The sequence below is a fragment of the Narcine bancroftii genome, chromosome 7 (assembly GCF_036971445.1).
Source record: "Narcine bancroftii isolate sNarBan1 chromosome 7, sNarBan1.hap1, whole genome shotgun sequence".
NCBI classification, from domain to species: domain Eukaryota; kingdom Metazoa; phylum Chordata; class Chondrichthyes; order Torpediniformes; family Narcinidae; genus Narcine; species Narcine bancroftii.
In genome coordinates this window covers 74,568,884-74,588,933 of record NC_091475.1, presented here as the reverse complement: position 1 = coordinate 74,588,933, position 20,050 = coordinate 74,568,884, and the positions used below count along the sequence as shown (strand labels likewise).

General features: G+C 46.7%; 1 protein-coding gene across 5 annotated transcripts in view; it reads right to left on the bottom strand.

Annotated features, from left to right (window-relative positions):
- Window positions 1-20,050, bottom strand: part of LOC138739012 (importin-5) — a 142,729-nt gene that overhangs the window by 76,926 nt on the left and 45,753 nt on the right. For all 5 annotated transcript variants that reach the window (XM_069890335.1, XM_069890334.1, XM_069890337.1 and 2 more), the window contains 5 exons: window positions 12,139-12,235; window positions 8,443-8,547; window positions 5,637-5,759; window positions 4,833-4,953; window positions 2,501-2,588 (listed from right to left, as the gene is read on the bottom strand). In XM_069890335.1, the coding sequence (XP_069746436.1) occupies window positions 2,501-2,588; window positions 4,833-4,953; window positions 5,637-5,759; window positions 8,443-8,547; window positions 12,139-12,235 (534 nt within the window). The remainder of the gene's footprint in view (window positions 1-2,500; window positions 2,589-4,832; window positions 4,954-5,636; window positions 5,760-8,442; window positions 8,548-12,138; window positions 12,236-20,050) is intronic.

Here is a 20,050-nt window from a genome sequence, read left to right as displayed (position 1 = left end):
CTTCAACAGGAACTCAGCAAAACTCATCAAACGACCATCTCATTCACTGATCTCATCACTTCCGATCCTCTCCCTTCCTCGGCTTCAAACCACAATGTTTTCCAACCTCTCTCTGCCCAGTTCTACTTCCTATCCCAAGATCCACAACCCCAATTTCCCGTGTAGACCTATTGTTTCCTTGTGCTATTGCCCCACCAAACTGGAATCCGTTTATCTCAAAACTTTGTTTTGTTTCCCCCCTGCCCCAGTCCCTCCCCATCCACAATACTTCACACACCTTCCATAACTTCAACAATTTCTAATTTCATGAACTGCCTCATCTTCACCATGGTCATCCATTCATTACACCCCCATACTGAAGGCCTCAAAGCCCTGTTTCTTTCTTAACAGACTCAACCAGTTCCTCTCCACCACCACCCTTCTCCAGCTGGCAGAACCTGTCCTCACCCTCATAACCTTTGGCTCAAGCACTTTATCCAAATCAAAGGGACAAGCATGGGTACCTGAATGGGCTAAGCTATGTCTGACTTTTTGTTGGCAACGTGGAGCAATCCATGCTACCAGCCTACACAAGCAAGGCTCATCAACTCTTCTTCCACTTCATTGATATCTACTTTGATGCTACCTCATGCACACGAGTTTGTCAACTTTATCCACTTTGCTGCCAACTTTCAACCTGACTCAAATTTACTTGGTCCATTTTTAGCAATATTTCCTTCTTTCTGTCTCCATCTCAGAGGAGACAAACTCTCAACAGGCATTTTCAACAAACCAACTAACTACACCTCTTCACACCCTGTACCCTGCCACATCCACATCCCATCCACATCCTATCTGCTCCCAGGAAGAAGTCTTCCATGCTAGATCATATGAGATATCCCCTTCTTCAAAAAAAAGTGGCTTCCCCTCTACAACTCAGCCCTCGCCCATATATCCTCCATTGTCCACACATCTGCTCTAGCGCCCTCCACCACCACACTCAAGGACAGGATTCTCCTTGTCCTCACCTACCACCCCACTAGCCTCCAGTTCCTCCTCCACCATTTCCACCCTGCTTTGTGATCCTTTGACCAGACACAACTTCCCCTCTCCATGTTCCACGGGGACCAGACCCTCGTGACTCCCTTGTCCACTCCTCCCTTCCCCACTCCTCCCTTCCCACCTTTGGCCTCCTACTCATGATCACAGAAAGTGCTACACTTGCACCCACATCACTTCCCTCAACACCATTCAGAATGCCAAACAGTCCTTCCAATTGAAGCAACACTTCACTTGTGAATCTGCACAGGTCATCCTACTATATCCGGTGCTCCTGCTTTGGCCTCCTCTACATCGGAGAGGCTGGACTCAGACTGGGAGATTGTTTCGTTGAGCACTAAACTATGTTTGCCACAATAACAAATTTCCTAGTGACAATCAATTTCAATTCCCTGCTCTATTCCCTTGCCTACATGTCTATCCATGGTCTTATGCACTGCCAGGCGGAGACCATTTATAAACTGGAAGAGCAATACCTCACATTCCATCTGGTCACCCTCCAAATAGATGGCATCAACAATTTCTGTTTCCCCCATCCCCATTTCTCCCTAATGTCTCTCCCCTTCCCTGTCCCGCTGTCTCCTTTCCTCCAGCTCTGCATTCATTGAGCCACCCCCCTCCCCCGATCAATTCTCACATTTCCTCTCCTGTCCTATCTATGACCAATTGTCACCCTTTGTCTGTGCTCCTCCCCCTGCTCCTCCTTTCCTTTTCACAGCCTTTTAATTCAGACACCTGCCTGCTTTTGACTCATACCTAGAAGAATTGCTCAGGTCCAAAACATCTTTACCTCCTATGGATGCAGTGAGACCTTGCAAGACTGTGTTTTTAAGTAGAATTACTTTTCATGATAACCAAATGTCAAACACTAATTGTTTTTAAATTTTTTCTAACTGCTGGCCTGCATTTCAAATGAGCTGCCAGAGGAAGCTGTAGAAATGGGCACAGTTTTGATACTCAAAAGACATTTTGACAGATTGGATGGGTTTTGAAAGATCCTGACCAAATGGGAGCAGCTCAAACTGCCACCTTGGATGGCATAGACAAATTTGGCTGAATGGCCTGTTCTGTGCCTTATGACTACGACTCTCAGTCCCCAGATAAACAATGGAATAATGAAACAAAAACTGCAAATGATAGGATCATGAGTGACAAGTGGATCGACTCAATGGATCAGGCAGCCTCCATGGACAGGCAACCCTTAATCTGATCATTTCTATCCACAGATACTGCCCAATTCCATCACCTTTTCTCGTTCTTTGCAACAATGGAATATATTTACTTTGTGTAAGGATTAAATAGTCACCACAATCAGGTTTAAACCATTAGATCAGATTTCCTAGCTGCAGAAACAAAATGAAAAAGGAGACATGCTGAATCATGGTATAAATTCCTTGGTGTTCATTTGATTTGACCCTCAGTGCGTTTCCACATTAACCAATATTTGACAAGTTTGAATTACCTGTCAAAGTCATCATCATCAAGCTCATCTGAATTTGACCAGTTGTCATCATTTTCTAAATCCACCATCATTGCCAACATCTGAGGAACTGAACCAAAATTATAAAGTAAATGTTCTTTTTAATTAAAAAAACCTGAAATCCAAAGGATTTGAATGCAAATTGAAATTAATTACTGCACTCAAATAAAAAAGGAACTTTAAATTTAGTAATTGTCCTTTTAAAAAAAAACAATGAATTATGACATACATATCCTTACCTGTAATTTAATACCAATATTACTGTAAATACTATTTTCTCCAACATCTCCTAGATAGACCATTAGATGAAATTATCTGAATTTTATTTTTCCTGATTTCCACCATCACTTGAAAAGAAGGTTTGAAAAAAGGAAAAGCTTTGATTGGCTGAGGACAAATGAGCAGTGCGGCTGATTCTTTGAATATGCAGACAGATAGGATTGCTTGTTGAGCCACTACCATGAAGCAGAGATAAACTACTTTTAAGGTGATTACATACCATACAAGTCCAAGCCAGAAGGCAAATTACCAGCTGCTACACAATGATCAAGTTTGGCACCTTTAAGTAACAGGAACTTATTTTAGGCACTTGTTGCTAATTTCCTTCACTTGTTGCTGTGCTGCAGAAATTTTACAACCCTACTGCGATGTTTTTGGAAGAGAGTTTGAAGAATCTACAGGAGAACAAGCCCTGCCCCAAACTAATTTATTGGTATATAATAGGGGTGGCCAAAGTTATTTAATGCGAGAGCCACCTATGTTTGAGAGCCGCAACGATCATGCAAGCCACAACCGCTAAAACTACCACTGTGAACAGTGGCTCAAGCGATTCCTGTCTCAGCCAACATATTTCTGCGAGCCACTCATTATAAGTCATGTGGCTCGAGCTGCAGTTTGGTCACCCCTGGTACTTAACAATATAATTACATTTATTCTGAGCAATTTGACATCAACTTCCAGATAGAAGTTATTGCATCTAGAAATGTACATGAGAAAATGCTTTGGCTTTTTGTTATTTGTAGAATTTGAGCTGCACTAATAGAAATAACCATGTTTCACCATAATTGTGGAAGTTGGAATGGGAACTGGAACATTCATCTGTTTCCTGTCGCTGCTTGTTAATTTGCAGAAATTTACTCACAAGTTAGGATGCAGCTTCCAACTGCAATATGTGACTATTGAGCAGTTTGCATTAATTAGAGATATTACATTAAGTGTCCGATTAACCGAAAACCGATCATCCTAAATTCCAAATAGCCAAAGGTTTTTTCAGGTGAGTTTAAAAAATTTTACCCACCGTACTCGAGAATTTGAATTGAATATGGCGCTCTCTCCCCTCTCACCCGCACGAGCTGCACTCTCTCAGCTCACCTGCCCGAGTTGCTCCCTCTGTCAAATCCCCTTTCAGCAGGGTCACTGAAATTCTGCTGGAGGACACTCCCTGAGCAATCTCCTACCACTTACAGATGAGATAGACTTCAGGCTCCTGGCAGGAGTGAGTATGGGGGTGTCGGGGACCAGCAACAGCTAGTATAAGTATTTTCCTGATGCTATTGGGCTGCTTTAAAGAAAATTCCCAAATATCCGAAAAACCAGAGATTGCTCTGGTCCCAAGCATTTCTGATAATCGGAAATGTACCTGTACCAGCCTCGCACCAAGGCTTAACTCATCACATTTAACTCAAAAAAACGCAGCACTTCTCACATCATTTATCCCACATGCATCACAGGAGACTCATCAAACTAAAGCTGATCCAGAGAGGTAAAACAAATATGACTAAAGAGAAATACTACATTTAACTTAAATCAAAAGGGAAGTTTAGGTGGTGACTGTCCAGAGAGGCCTGAAGAAATAAAACAGAGTTGAGGCGTGCCTGATCAGTGATGACCATATGGAATGGTAGGAGAGGCCTGAGGGCCTACTCCTGCAACTCTTTTTGCATGTAGCATTTTCAAATCCCTACAAAAGGAAAATGCATAAGAAACCCAAAATGGGACAAAAGAAAGATCATCAGTAGGTCAAGGATGGGAAGGTATTTTGGAGAGAGTCAAAACGATTCCAATCATTGGACAGTAAAGAAAAAGCATAAATCTAATACAAGAGTGGAAATAAAAACTAATAGCAGACAGGATTTCCACTGGAAGTGTGAGGCTATGTAATTCATCTAGAGGCTAGAGCAGAAAAAAACTGGAACCAGTTGGTAAAAATAATTGGGAGCAAAGCAAGCCTCAAGCCCAGATTCTGTGTTTTAGTATGAGATCGGATGATTAATTAACAGTTATAACATTCCAAAAAGTCTCAAATGTTACTTACTGGCTTGTGATACAATACTGGTATGTTTCCTTAACATGGCAGAAGCAGTCTCCGATAAAGTCACAATTACTTCAAGGGCTAGTTGACGCTGCATGTTTTGCAGATTAGTGTCTGCACAAAGCTGTAGGTTAGAAAGTCCATACACCATGAATGAGTCAACACAACTTGCAAATACCATAAGGCAAACAGATTTAATAACTTAAGCAACACAACAACCCTTAAATTTTCAGCAAAACTAAAGATCCATGTACAAAAGAAGCAAAGATCACTATCACCTGTCTTGAAGCAAGATCATTTCAGCCCTTTTCCTTCTCCCTTGTGGTATGAGCTGTTATTTGGCACTCACAGCCACTGGAGTTAAAACTATTCTATACTGAACTGTTCTAAATATTAAAAAGAATACAAATCTTGCAAAGAAGGTGATGAATTACTTCTTTAGGAAAAAATAAATCACAGTGTGCAGATTTTCCTGATTAAACACATTTCTTTTGTATCGGGAGCAGAGCAAGATGAACCTTCCAGATAATGAATTCCCTTGGAAGTATTTCAAAGGGGTATTTTGGAGAACAAATAATGCATGGAGCTGAATTAGGCAGTACAGAGTGGGAAAGGTGACAGGTATCTTTCTTTGTTAGACATCGATGAGGTTTCAAACTATATTAAGGAAATTTCATGACCATTCTAACTATTAATCAAAAGTTTGACATTCAAGCACCAAATCCAAACTACTGCACTTCTGAAGAGGATCCATTTATATATTTACTTGCATGCATGTAAAGTAAAACAAATAAGCACACAACTTACCTTGAGGCTTAATGTTAAGGTGGACTCTAGATGAGGACGCAAATATTTTGGTGCTGTGTCTGCAAGCTCCACCAATGACTTCAGTACGGAATCATCATTTTGATAACAGGAGTCATTGACAGCCTAAAGCAAGGACAAAAGTTGGGGAATGGTCATTGACTCGGAATTTAACTTTTGTTTCCCTCTCCGCAATTACTGAGTATTTCAGCATTTTCTAGCGACACAATCCTATTTACCTGATTCACCCCTACATCCCTCCATTTTACTAATTCTAACATCTTGTATGTCCTCTGTTCCTTTCAGTTCTCTGCTGGCTCCTAAGCCAAGGCCACCTGCTCGACCGCCATTTCCTTCATCGACTAAATAGTCTTAAACTAATCTCTTTGGGCAAGCATTCAGCCACTAGTATTATTTCCTGGAAATGCATTTTGTTGGATTACATTTGTGTGAAGCAGCTTTGGTTATTTTATTGCTTGTGTGGCATCTCTTAATTATAAGGCGTCTGTGACTTGTAGAGCTTTAATTGCAACATTCTCTAATTAAAAGCCTTTAGTATTCAGAAGTAAACAAGAATAATTACATTGCCAGTTACATTAAAAAGGGACCACATCACCCAAAAGCTCTATGCAGGTGCTAATGCTGAATAGAAGCCTTGTCTCCTCTTTCCCAATCAAATCCTATCTCATTCAAGTTGACCTCAAGGACATTTGCTTCAACTAGTTTAGAAGTTTTTCTGAAAACAAAAATCTTCAGATGCTGGGATCAAGTGTAGCACACAGAAGTTCAGCAGGTCACGTAGCATCCATTTGAAGTAAGCCAGTCGACATTTAGAGCCAAAGCCTTCGCCAGGATTGTCGAAAATCAGGCAGAGGCCTGAAAAAGTGTGGGGGTGGGGAGGGAAGGAAGATGAGCATAGGCCAACGGGTGGATACACATGTAAGGTAGAAGAGAAAAAAAGCTGACAAGTAAAAGAGGGAGAGGGCTTAGAAAGATGGTTCTCCTTAGGTGAAAAAAGGGAATCCAGAGAAAGGAAGAACAAGAGGTGAGGGTAAGAGGGTAATGGGGAAAGGGGGGGGGGGGGGTGAATGGAAATTGGAGGATGATATTGATTTCCTTTGGTTGTAGAGTGCAGAGAAATAATATTAAGTGCTGTCTCCAATTTACAGATGGCCTCAATTTGGCAGAACACAAGGCCATAGACAGATATGTGGCAATGTTGTGTGGAATTAAAATGGTTGGCCACTGGGAGGTCCTTGCCGTTGCAGTGGTCAGAAAGAAGGTGCTCAAGGAAGCAATCTCCCAGTCTGTGTCCATTCTCCACTGTACAGATTGAATCAGGAGCATCAATACAGTAAATTACCTCAGACTCACAAGGGAAGGACTATTTGGGGCCTCAAACAGTAGTAATGGAGGAGGTGCAAGTGCAGCACTTCTTTCTGTCATAGGGGTAGGCACCAAAGGAGCAATTGATAGCAAGAGATGCATAGATGAGGCAGTTGTGGGGGAGCTATCCCTGTGGAAAGCAGAGAGGGGAGGGGTGATGAATCTGGTGGTGAAATTTCATTCTAGGTAGTGGAAATTGCAGGGAATATGTTGGATACAGAGACTGGAGGGATGGTAGCAAGGACAAGAACCGCTATTGCATCTGGGAGGGAAGAAGCCAAGGCAGATGTATGGGAAACAGAGGAGATATAGCTGATTAACTCTGCTCTCATCCACATGTTCCTGTTTTCTGTAGGCATTTGTTTCCCCCTCCATCGTCCATATATCCCTTCCCACCAATCATTCCCTTGGTATCTACTCCGGTGACCAAGTGCTACAATTGCACATACACCTCCTCCCTCACCAATATTCAGGGCTCCAATCAATTCTTCCAAGTGAAGCAACCACTTATGAATCTGTCAGGGTCATTCACTGCATCCAATACTCCTGATGTAGCCTGCTCTATATCAGGGACACTGTACATAACTTGGAGATGGTTTTATTAAGCACTTTAGCTCTGTTCAGTGCAGTAGCAAGGACATCCCAGTAGCCATCCACTTGAAATCCACACAACACTGCAACAATCATATGTCTGCTCATGGCTTCATGTACAGACAAAATAGAGGTTACGCATAAATTGGAGGATCAAAACCTCATATTCCGAATCAGGAGACTTCAACCAGGTGACATCAATATCTACCTCAATTTCCATTTATCACCTTCCCCAGTCTATCTTTTTCCCTACCCCTGTCTCCCTTCCTCCAAGTCCTCACCCTTTCCTATCAGAGCCACACTTCTTGGCCCTTTTACCCCTAACACTTCTTAGCTTCTCCCTCCTTCCTGTATCCACCTATTACCTCTTAACCAATGCTCCTTCCTTAAATGAAGGGCTCAAGCCCACATGTCAACTAATTTTTACTTTCCTTGTGATCTTCTGAGTTTCTCCAGCACTTTATGAACTACCCTGTTGAAAGTTTGCATGTACCTCAATCCAACCATGCTCTGAATAAGGAACAGTTCCCGCCCTACTATCTGAGTTGTATGTTGGTTTAACAATGTCAACCTTGTATATACAATCAGAAGTTTAGCATTATTAAAGCAGGAGCAGAAAGATCTTCAGTTAATCAACCACTCTATTCGTAGTATTGTCATAATACCCAACATATGCTATTTACACATATTTTCATCTGGATTGAGTTTTCATTCTGCCTTCATCAATTCCACATAAATTAAGCAAATCATACCATTAACGATTTAAATACAAACAGCACAGCTTGATAAAATTCAAGCACATTCAAAAACAGCACAAAGAAAAACTCCTTACCTGTAGAATTCCAGGCAGCATGTCAGCAAAGTGCTTTTGCAAGGGAGTATTATTCTCATTAGCTAGAACAAACGCTACTGCAGCCCTGGCAGCCAGCATTCGAATCTGCAAAGGAAAAATACATAGATGGAACACCCCTTCAATGTCTGCTCAAAGCACGACAGTGGGCAATGGAACGATGAATTTACCAACAGAATATTTGCCACTGATTGTGGACTTCACCTCGATCTCCAATCCTCAGGGCACATCACACACACTCCATTTCTGGTTGCACGTGCACCACCACTTATCCAAGGCCTCAGGACCCCAAGGAAAAATTTGCACCCTTTGGATACAGAGATGCTATATAGATTAGAGGGGATGAGGTGAAGGAGGCTAGGGGTGATCTGTTGGAAGTTCCCAAAATTATGAGAGGCATTGATGTTGCAAATAGTCAGAATCTTTTCACCCATTAAAAATAAGGGCAATAAGAGAGGGAAGAGCCAGCCTTGGTTAACTAAGGAAATGATAAAATTAAAAGCTCATATGTACAAAGTCACCAAGAGTAGAGGGAAACTGAAGGATTGCAAAAACTTTAAAAGGCAACAAAGGACAACTAAACTAGAAATAAGGAAAGGGAAGAAGGATTATGAAGGGAAATTAGGACAAAGTACACAAAACTTTATAAGTACATAAAATGGAAGAGGGTGGCTTGAGTCAACATAGGGAAATTGATATTGAGAAATGAGGAAATAGCTGAGACATTGAACAGATATTTTTTGCCAGACTTCACGGTGGAAGACACATCCAGCAATGTTAGGGATGCGAAGGGAGGTGAGGACCTCGACAAAATAATTGTTACAAAAGAGATAGGGCTGAGCAAACTAATGGGCTGAAGGCGGACTAATCCCCTGGTCCTGATGGGATGCATACCAGGGGACTGAAGGAAATGGTGAGAGTTATAGTCAATGCTTTGGTAGTCATTTACCAAATTCCTCTTGATTCTGGGCAGGTCCCGGCAGATTGGAAAAAGGATATATGCAGAAGATGGGTAACTATCGGCCAGTTAGCTTAATGTCTGCAGTCGGGAAAAAGCTTGAATCTGTCATTAAGGCATTTAGAATGAAGCGGAATCATCAGACATACGCAGCATGGATTCAGAAAGAACAGGTCTTGTTTGACAAACTTGCTGGAATCCTTTGAGGATGCAGTAGACAGGTTGATGCTGTATATTTGGATTTCCAGAAGGTGTTTGATAAGGTGCTGCACAAGGGACTTATTAATAAAATACAAATGAATGGAGTCGTGGAAATACATCGGCATGATTGAGGATCGGTTAACTGACAGAAGGCAGAGAGTCAGGATTAATGGGTGTTTTTCTGATTGGCAGACAGTGGTAAGTGGGGTGCCACAGAGGTCGGTGCTGGGCCCGCAGCTGTTCACCATTTACATTGATAAATTTGAAGAGGGGACAGAATGTAGTGTACCCATGTTTGCGGATTATACTAAATTGAGTGGAAAAGCAAATTGCACAGAGGATGTGGAGAGGCTACAGAAGGATATAGTTAAGTTAGGTGAGTGGGCAAAGGTCTGGCAGATGGAGAACAATGTTAGTAATGTGAGGTCATCTACTTTGGTAGGAAAAATAGAATAACAGATTATTAATGAAATGGTGAAAAACTGCAGCATGCTTTAGTGCAGAAGGACTTGTACATGAATCGAAAAAAGTTGGGTTGCAGAAACAGGTCATTAAGAATGCAAATGGAATGTTGACCATCGCTAGAGAAATTGAATTCAAGAGCAGGGAGGTCACGTTGCAACTTCACAGGGTACTGGTGTGGCCGCACCTGGAGTACTGTGTGCAGTACTCCAGAGGGGTTGACCTCGGAGAAGAGACCAAAATCGCCTGAGTTTATACTGACTCGAATTCAGAAGAATGAGAGGCGATCTTATGGAAACATAAAATTATGAAAGGGATAGATAAGATGGAGGCAGGAAAATTGTTTTCACTGGTAGGTGAGACAAGAACTAGGGGACACAGCCTCAAGATCCAGGGCAGGAAATTGAAGATGGAGATGAGGAAAAACTGTTTTTACCAGAGAGTAGTGAATCTGTGGAATTCTCTGCCCAGAGAAGCAGTTGAGGCTACTTCATTAAACATATTTAATGTTCAGTTAGATAAATTTTACATTTAAAAAAATTAAGGGATATGGGGAAAAGGCAGGTAGGTGGACTTGAATCAACGATCAGATCACCCATGATCTTATTGAATGGCAGGGTAGGCTTGACAGGCCAGATGGCCGACTCCTGCTCCTATTTCTTATGTTCTTATGTTATAAAAGATGTCAAATACCAAAGGACATGTTTAAGCAGAGGGAGGAAAAGTTTAAAGTACACGAGTGGTGCATTTTTTAATATATACTGTACACAGAATGATAGATGTCTGGAACAGGCTGCCATGGTTAATGGAGTCATAATAGTTTATAAATCTCTCTAAACATTTCATGATTTGGATGCGAGTGGCACTGGGCAGTAGTCAATTAGGAAGCTTACCATATTCTTCTTTGGCACAGGTACAATTGAAGCCTGTTTGAAATAGATGAATAAAGTGCCCTGCTGGAGTGAGATGTCAAAGATATCTGTGAATACATTGGCAAATTGGACCAGATGCTTTCCTTGGATTCACTCTCCTGAAGGCAGCCAGTTTGTCATCCTTGGATACTGACAGGAGGATCATCAGGGCATTTGAGGGTGCACAGTTGTTTTCCCTTGTTCAAGTGATCAAAATGGGTGGAGAAGGCATTGAGTTGATCTAGGAGTGAAGCTTAGTGGTCTCCTTCTGCACCAGATTTGGTTTTATAGGAGGTTTTGTCATTTAGGCCCTGCCATGCTGTCAGGTATCCTACACTGTTTCCATTCTCGTTCAGAATCTCCACATCACCTGGAGATAGCTTTTCATAAGTTGTATCTGCTCCTTGTATAGTGTTCTGGTCTTCAGTCTTAAATGCCTGTGATATGCCTCTCAGCATTTCCAGATTTCACTATTCATCCAGGGCTTCTGGCTAGGGAAAACCCATGGGGGACACACTCGTCCACAGCTATCTTGATAAATTCTTCACCGGCCCGGGTACAATCATGCAGATTCTCAGCTGAGTTCCTGAACACCATCCAATCCACTGACTCATCCAAAACAGATGAATACATTTCTGAATATTAAGAGAATCTAGATATACAGGGATAAGACATGATCTTCATGGATGGCAAATCATGTTTGAAAGCCTAAGTGACTCTCTCCTGGTCCCACTAACCAGCCTTGCTCTTCTGCAGCCAGCCAAGAGAGCAGAGGGCATCAGTTTAACATCTGACTGCACAGTGCTCTCTTAATACGATGGTAGAGCACCACCCACGTCTCTGATGTGCCTGGTGAACCAAGAACATTCCAACTCATGGGAACACAGGAACCCACTTCAAAGAACTTTTTTTTTCTGCAAAATGATACTCTGCACTTTTGTTTTAATTTTGCACTGTGGTTCTTAGGTTCTGGTGATTTGCAAAGTAAGTTTTTGCACAGTATCTCAGTATCACATGAAAAGTAATCAACACAAAAACAATGCAACTTCAATATTCTGAACAATCAAAACTATACAATGCACATGGCTATTATAAAGTACAGGAAAAGAGTAGGTACTACTAATAACCACCACTGGTTGCCCTTACCATTGAGTTTTCCTGGTCCTGCATGCATTGCAACAACATGCGTTTGATGACTTCAAGATAATGTTGTTGCTGGTTTCCAAAGATTCCTGGGAAATTCCTATCAAACAGTGTGAAAACCTTGCATTATTAAGTGTTGGCATCAACTTATGAATCATTGTGACTAAAACAAACTTCAAGGAGTAAGGTATCAAACAAAAGTCAAGTGAAGCTCCCCTCAAAACCACCGAGTTCTACCTTCTACAGTCACTACTCCTGTTACTTCACCAATTTTGTCACTGCTTTTCACTTTTTTCCCCTTCTTATCTTGCCACTTTTCCAGGCTCTCTACTCATATCAACATGTCTCCATTATTTTGTTTATTCTTACTAGAACTAACCAACCTAAACCATTACTTTTGCTTCTCTCCAGAGGTGCTACCTGAACTGCTGAGCATGAGGGCGGCACAGTTAGCATAATGCTGTTACAGCGCAATGCTGTTGCAGCGCCAGTGATCGGAGTTTGAATTCGGCGCTATGTGCAAGGAGTTTCTTCCAGTGTATGTGTGGGCTTCCTCTAGGTGCTCTCACTTCCTCCCAGCTTTCAAAACATTCTAGGGGGTTGTAAGTCAATTTGATGGCACTGGCTTGTGGGCCAAATGGATCTGTCACTGTGCCGTATGTCCAAATCTAAAATTTCCTTTTTTATTCCAGATGAAGTAGAGAAGTGAGCCACCCTGAGATGATATGTCATTTATCTTTCCAGTATACTGTGTGTTGTGCATGATTGCAGTAAAAAGACAGACAACAGGCTGTGAGCTCGTTTAGCACAACTGATTTACTTTGAAGTTCACGTTGCAGCCTTTAAGGTTCTGGTCTTATGTCACGATATGGACTGGAAGAGAAGGTCCCACGACGCTACAAATTATGTGCGTCGCCACACAATCCCCCCCCGCCAAGCCAAGAACCCGCACTGGTGGTCTCATGATGCGTCGAGGGTAAAATTTGCTGCCTCAGTGGCTGGCCCCTACATACTGGTGGAGGGACCTTTACTGATTCTGACAAGTCCAGATGGGCCGGTTTCAGGCGGTCCAATGTGAACAGTTTCTCCTTGCCCCCAATGTCAAGTGAAAAGGTGGATGCATTCCTTCGGAGCACCTTGTAGGATTGCTCATAGGGACAGAGAGGTGTCCTGTCCCCGCCCCTCAGAACGAACACATAGGCGCAGGAGGTTAAGTCTGGGGAGGGGAGAGGAGAATGGTGCAAGCGAGCCCAATTTGTCTCACAGTCTCTACAGTATGAAACCAGGAGAAACTGGCCTGGGACTGCAAGGGTCTTGCCACGGACTAGCTCATGAGGCTTTGCGGTCACCCTTGGGTGCTGTGCATGTCCCAAGGAGAACCCAGCAGAGTTCATCTAACCAGTTTGGCCTCTTGAGCCGTGCCATTGTTGCCGATTTCAGGTGGCGATGGAAACGCTCGACTAGCCCGTTGGACTGACGGTGGTAGGCTGTGGTGCAATGTAGCTGGGTGCCCAGGAGTTTGGAGGTGAATTGGGCTCCCCAGTCGGTTATTGTGTGCTGGGACACCAAAACAGGAGACCCAGGCTGAGAGGAAAACCCTGGCGCATGTGCCGGTGGTTGGATCCAGGATGGGGATGGCCTCTGGCCATAGAGTGAACCTTCCACCATTGTGAACAGGTAGTGCGACCCTCGGGAGACTGGCAAGGGGCAAGCAACGTCGAGGTGGATGTGCTGGAACCTGCAGGTTGGAGTGTCAAACTGCTGGATGTGGGGCTTAGTGTGTCGTTGGACCTTCGCAGTCTGGCAGTCCGTGCAGGTTTTTGCCCACTCTAACCTGCTTGCGTAGCCCATGCCAGATGAAACTAGAGGATACCATCCACACTGTCGTTCGGATGGAGGGGTGGGACAAGCCATGTATCATTTTGAAAACTATTCTCCGCCATTGGGCAGGGACTAGCGGTCAGGATTGGCCTGTGGAAACATCACAGAGGATAATCACGCCATTGGTGTCCAGTGGGGGTCCTGAAGCTGAGTGCATTGGGATTGTCCTGCTGGACTCGAGCCAGGTCATGATAGTCGATGCCTTGCAACAAAGCCTGGACTGTTGGCCTGGAGAGTACATCAGCAACAACATTCTACTTGCCAGAGAGATAACAGTTGGAGGTGGCGAATTCAGAAACATGGGATAAGTACCGCTGCTGGTGAGCAGACCATGGGTTGGAGAACTTAGGGAAAACGAACATCAGCGGCCACCCCCCCCCCCCCCCCCAAGAAGTAGCGGAAATGCAGACAGCAAGGCAGAGGGATATGTGTCCACGAGGAACCTGTGGCTCGAGACCCTGTCTCAGACATGGAGTAGTCTGTTCAGTCGGCCAACCACCATGGCTGGCTATGTCATTTCCCAGAAACGAGCACGGCTGGTGGCACCTGCATGTTCCTGTGCCCCACCGTTGATTATAGAAGCACCATTTTGCCCCCTGGGCCTTTCGGGCCCTGGGCCTTTCGGGTCTTGGGTGCGGTGGGGTGTGCTGTTCACATGTTGATGTGGCCTTGTAACAGGGTTGACTGTCTATGGGTTCGTGCTTGGCCCTATGTGGGTCGCTGAAATCCACGTCAGCCAGTAGGAGCCTAATGTTTTCAGGAATTTGCTTGAGGAAGGCCTGCTTGAACATGAGGCAGGGCTTGTGTCCTCTGCCAGTGTGAGCATCGCATCCATGAGGGCAGACGGAGTCCTATCCCCTAGGCCATCCAAGTGAAGGAAACTGGCAGCCCTCTTGCATCATGAAAGTCCATAAGTGTACATGAGGAGATTTTTTTTAAATCCACATATTTATCTTCCTCTGGTCGTGCTTAGATGAGGTCATCGACTCGTGAAGCGTCTTCCTGGTCGAGCGAGCTGACGACATAGAAGTATTTAGTTTGATCAGGAACTGGGCCTCTGCTTGCAGAACCAAGTGCTGGTCCAGGTCGGCAGCTTTAACGTAACAGCACCTACGGCTATGGGGTCCATTATGCTGAGACTTCAGAACGTGGAGACTCGTCGGGGTCACCAGTGTAGTGTGTTGTGTGCGAGTGCAGTGAAAAGTCTGAGACAACAGGCTGTGAGCTCGTTTAGCACCTTTGATTTCCTTTGAAGTTCGCGCTGCAGCCTTTAAGGCTGTCCTTGGCTCGCCCCTTGCATTACGGAACACATCACGCTGATGTAAGTGTGCGTGCGCTCTTCCGGTCTGGAAGAGAAGATCCCACAAAGCTATCTTTGCCGCAGCTGCGCGTAACAAGCAGAGCCAGTTCACCGCTACCACTATGTGCATGGCCAGAATGCCCTCTCTCTCTATTTATCTAGATATATCTTCTTCTTTGGCTTGGCTTCGCAGACGAAGATTTATGGAGGGGGTAAAAAGTCCACGTCAGCTGCAGAATATACACACACACACACACACCCACACCCACACCAAGATTTCCATTGTTAATGCGCAAGCATGGGCATCAAACCAATCTTAGAACTGAATAATAGTATAATAGCACAATGGCAAAACTATAACAATCCTGCAAGCTTATGGGACAAAGCTTTGGCGCTGTTGACTCATAACTAGATTTCGTTCAAACAGAATCATCAAGTGTGGGGATGATACAACAGGAGATTATTAACAGATGAGAAAACCATTGGGTTCTCTCTCTTCTCAGCTGATGACCTTCACTGGGAGTGTTGCTTAAATTGGGCTCACAGAATTATTGAGGATTCCTTCCATCAATCCATCTCACAGGATCTTTGACCTACCACTATCAGGTAGAAGGTACAAAAGCATCAAAATCAGGGTTACCAGGCTGGAAATAGCTTCTTCCCCGAGACTGTGAGATTGATGAACGATATCCTGTAACCATGGGTCTCTTATAAAGGAAATAATTTGTAATATTATATTTTCATGCATATATATGCATTGTGTATTATGAGTGTATGTATGTGCAACATGGTCTGGAGAAACATGGTTTTATCTGGTTTTAAATATACAGTCAGATGGTAATAAATGAACCTGAAAGATTTGCCTCCAGGTTTTTGTTTTAAAAAATTAATTCTAGATCCCAAGGACTGCATCAGAAACAGCACCCTCGTCTTCGTGTCAAGATCACATTTCAGGAGGTTATTGCTGGCAAACAGTACATGCACGATCAATTACATTTAAACGCCCACAGTGAGATTCTGGAGGCTGCCTTCAAACTTAACATTAGAAAAGGGAATATGTACATAATAGTAAGTATTTTTTAAAAATGACATACAGCATAACAGACCATTTCAACCCACGAGTCTGTGCCACACAATTAATCTGCACCCTGGTACATTTTGAATGGTGGGAGGAAACCAGTGCCCCCCAGGAAAACCCACACAGACACTGTGAGAACATACAATCTCCTTACAGACAGCATGGGAATCGAATCCCAGTCCCGATTATTAGCGCTGTAAAGGCATTGCCCTAACCAGTACACCCACTCTACTGCCTCTTTACAAAGGTGAGTTTGTTACAAATTGTCAGCCAAGGTTTATTAAGCAGCATTATTTCGCCACTGTAGAAATTTTACAGTAAATGCTTGATGTATGACTAGGGTAAAACAATTACCAAATTGAATCAAATTATTTTATAGTTTACAATGAAGTGGAAAAGAAATAACTTTTTCAAAATGTTAAGAGCAAAGGCAACACCCAAGAGTGATACAATTTCAGTATTTGAGATCATTAAAGTTAAAACACTGGGTAAAGAGATCTTTGGTCGGGAAGTCCAGTGTATGATAGCACAATTTTAAGTGTTAAACTCTTCCGCACAAGATTGTAAAAATCTTAAGTGTTTTTACCCCACTGCAGCTGCTCCCCATCTCTTGACAACAGTGTTAGGAGTCCGTTTTAAATGATTAAAATGGAGTTTTAGAATTTGGTTAGTCAGAGTACAAAGTGGGTAGAAAAAGTTAGTATCAGCCACGAGTTTATCACACGACAGAACACGGTTGAGAAGCAAAATGGCTGAGCCCCGTTTCCATTTTCTTGCGTGAACATTTACTGACTGGCTCGGAGCAATGAAATCCGACTGCTCCAAAACAGCCAGTTCGGATTTCAATGCCAATTTGTGCTTGGGTTTCCTTTCAGCCAAAACCAAAAACAAAGTGGAAATTACACCAACAGTGCGCTGTAGACACATTTTGTGTGCTTATTACAATACAGCAATTTTGACCAACCTGCACTGTCGAAATGTTACCTTTTTCTTACACTAACAACAACTAGGATTATTTGTAATTTTATATTTTTATTTCATTTTCTGTCTTGGCATTTTGTGATAAATGCGGCCCCGGCCCCAGTCCGGGCGAAGGGTAGACGGCGGCGGCCCCGATACGGGCAGGAGCAAGGGGGATACGGGCAGGAGCAAGGGGGAGACGGCAGCCCCAGTCCGGGCACAGGGAGAGCAGCAGCGGCCCCGGCCCCGGTCCGGGCGAAGGGTAGACGGTGGCGGCCCCGATACGGGCAGGAGCAAGGGGGAGATGGCGGCCCCGGCCTCGGTCGAGTGAGACAGGCGGAGGCCCCGGTCCGGACAGGGAGTGGGAGGCGGCGGCCCCAGTCCAGGCACAGGGAGAGCAGCAGCGGCCCCGGTCCGGGCGAAGGGTAGACGGCGGCGGCCTCGATCCAGGCAGGAGCAAGGGGGAGACGGCGGCCCCGGCCTCGGTCGAGTGAGACAGGCGGAGGCCCCGGTCCGGACAGGGAGTGGGAGGCGGCGGCCCCAGTCCAGGCACAGGGAGAGCAGCAGCGGCCCCAGTCCAGGCACAGGGAGAGCAGCAGCGGCCCCGGTCCGGGCGAAGGGTAGACGGCGGCGTCCCCGATCCGGGCAGGAGCAAGGGGAAGACGGCGGCCCCGGCCTCGGTCGAGTGGGGCAGGGGGAGGCCCCGATCCGGGCAGAGAGTGGGAGGCGGCGGCCCCAGTCCAGGCACAGGGTGAGCTGCGGCGGCCTCGGCCCCGGTCCGGGCAGTATGGACCGACCTAGGAGGGGAGGCAGGCCCCTCCAGCCCGGGTAAGAAACCTGCATAGGAGAAGGCCACTCCGATATAAAACCTACGACCCAAGGACCTCGCTGCCACGTCCCAGCTTGCTTGGCCACGGCACACGAACCATGGGTGTAAAGGGTGGGGCCAGTACTGCGCGCACTGCACTCCACCTAAAAGCTCCTTTGAGCAGGCCCGAGGACAGGTCCACGTCCTCCCCCCTCCACGTCCTCCCCCTCCACGTCCTCCCCCTCCACGTCCTCCCCCTCCACGTCCTCCCCCTCCACGTCCTCCCCCTCCACGTCCTCCCCCTCCACGTCCTCCCCCTCCACGTCCTCCCCCTCCTCCCCCTCCTCCCCCTCCACGTCCTCCCCCTCCTCCCCCTCCTCCCCCTCCACGTCCTCCCCCTCCACCCCCTCCTCCCCCTCCACGTCCTCCCCCTCCACGTCCTCCCCCTCCACGTCCTCCCCCTCCACGTCCTCCCCCTCCACGTCCTCCCCCTCCACGTCCTCCCCCTCCACGTCCTCCCCCTCCACGTCCTCCCCCTCCACGTCCTCCCCCTCCACGTCCTCCCCCTCCACGTCCTCCCCCCTCCACGTCCTCCCCCTCCACGTCCTCCCCCTCCACGTCCTCCCCCTCCACGTCCTCCCCCTCCACGTCCTCCCCCTCCACGTCCTCCCCCTCCACGTCCTCCCCCTCCACGTCCTCCCCCTCCACGTCCTCCCCCTCCACGTCCTCCCCCTCCACGTCCTCCCCCTCCACGTCCTCCCCCTCCACGTCCTCCCCCTCCACGTCCTCCCCCTCCACGTCCTCCCCCTCCACGTCCTCCCCCTCCACGTCCTCCCCCTCCACGTCCTCCCCCTCCACGTCCTCCCCCTCCACGTCCTCCCCCTCCACGTCCTCCCCCTCCACGTCCTCCCCCTCCACGTCCTCCCCCTCCACGTCCTCCCCCTCCACGTCCTCCCCCTCCACGTCCTCCCCCTCCACGTCCTCCCCCTCCACGTCCTCCCCCTCCACGTCCTCCCCCTCCACGTCCTCCCCCTCCACGTCCTCCCCCTCCACGTCCTCCCCCTCCACGTCCTCCCCCTCCACGTCCTCCCCCTCCACGTCCTCCCCCTCCACGTCCTCCCCCTCCACGTCCTCCCCCTCCACGTCCTCCCCCTCCACGTCCTCCCCCTCCACGTCCTCCCCCTCCACGTCCAGCATGCTAGCTTGAGTTTGTGAGCATCTTTTGAGGGGGAAGGCGTGGAGGGGGAGGACGTGGAGGGGGGAGGACGTGGAGGGGGAGGACGTGGAGGGGGAGGACGTGGAGGGGGAGGACGTGGAGGGGGAGGACGTGGAGGGGGAGGACGTGGAGGGGGAGGACGTGGAGGGGGAGGACGTGGAGGGGGAGGACGTGGAGGGGGAGGACGTGGAGGGGGAGGACGTGGAGGGGGAGGACGTGGAGGGGGAGGACGTGGAGGGGGAGGACGTGGAGGGGGAGGACGTGGAGGGGGAGGACGTGGAGGGGGAGGACGTGGAGGGGGAGGACGTGGAGGGGGAGGACGTGGAGGGGGAGGACGTGGAGGGGGAGGACGTGGAGGGGGAGGACGTGGAGGGGGAGGACGTGGAGGGGGAGGACGTGGAGGGGGAGGACGTGGAGGGGGAGGACGTGGAGGGGGAGGACGTCATGCCTAGCGCGGAATGCCACACTGACCACCGGCTGGTTCACTGCAAGCTCAACCTTCACTTCAAACCAAAGCCCAGGAACAATAAAGCCCCCAGAAAGAGGTTCAATGTTGGAAACCTGCAGTCAGACGAAGCGAGAAGAAACTTCCAGGCAAACCTCAAAGCAAAGCTCGACGATGCAATCCGCCTCACAGACCCGTCCCCTGAAACCCTCTGGGATCAGTTGAAG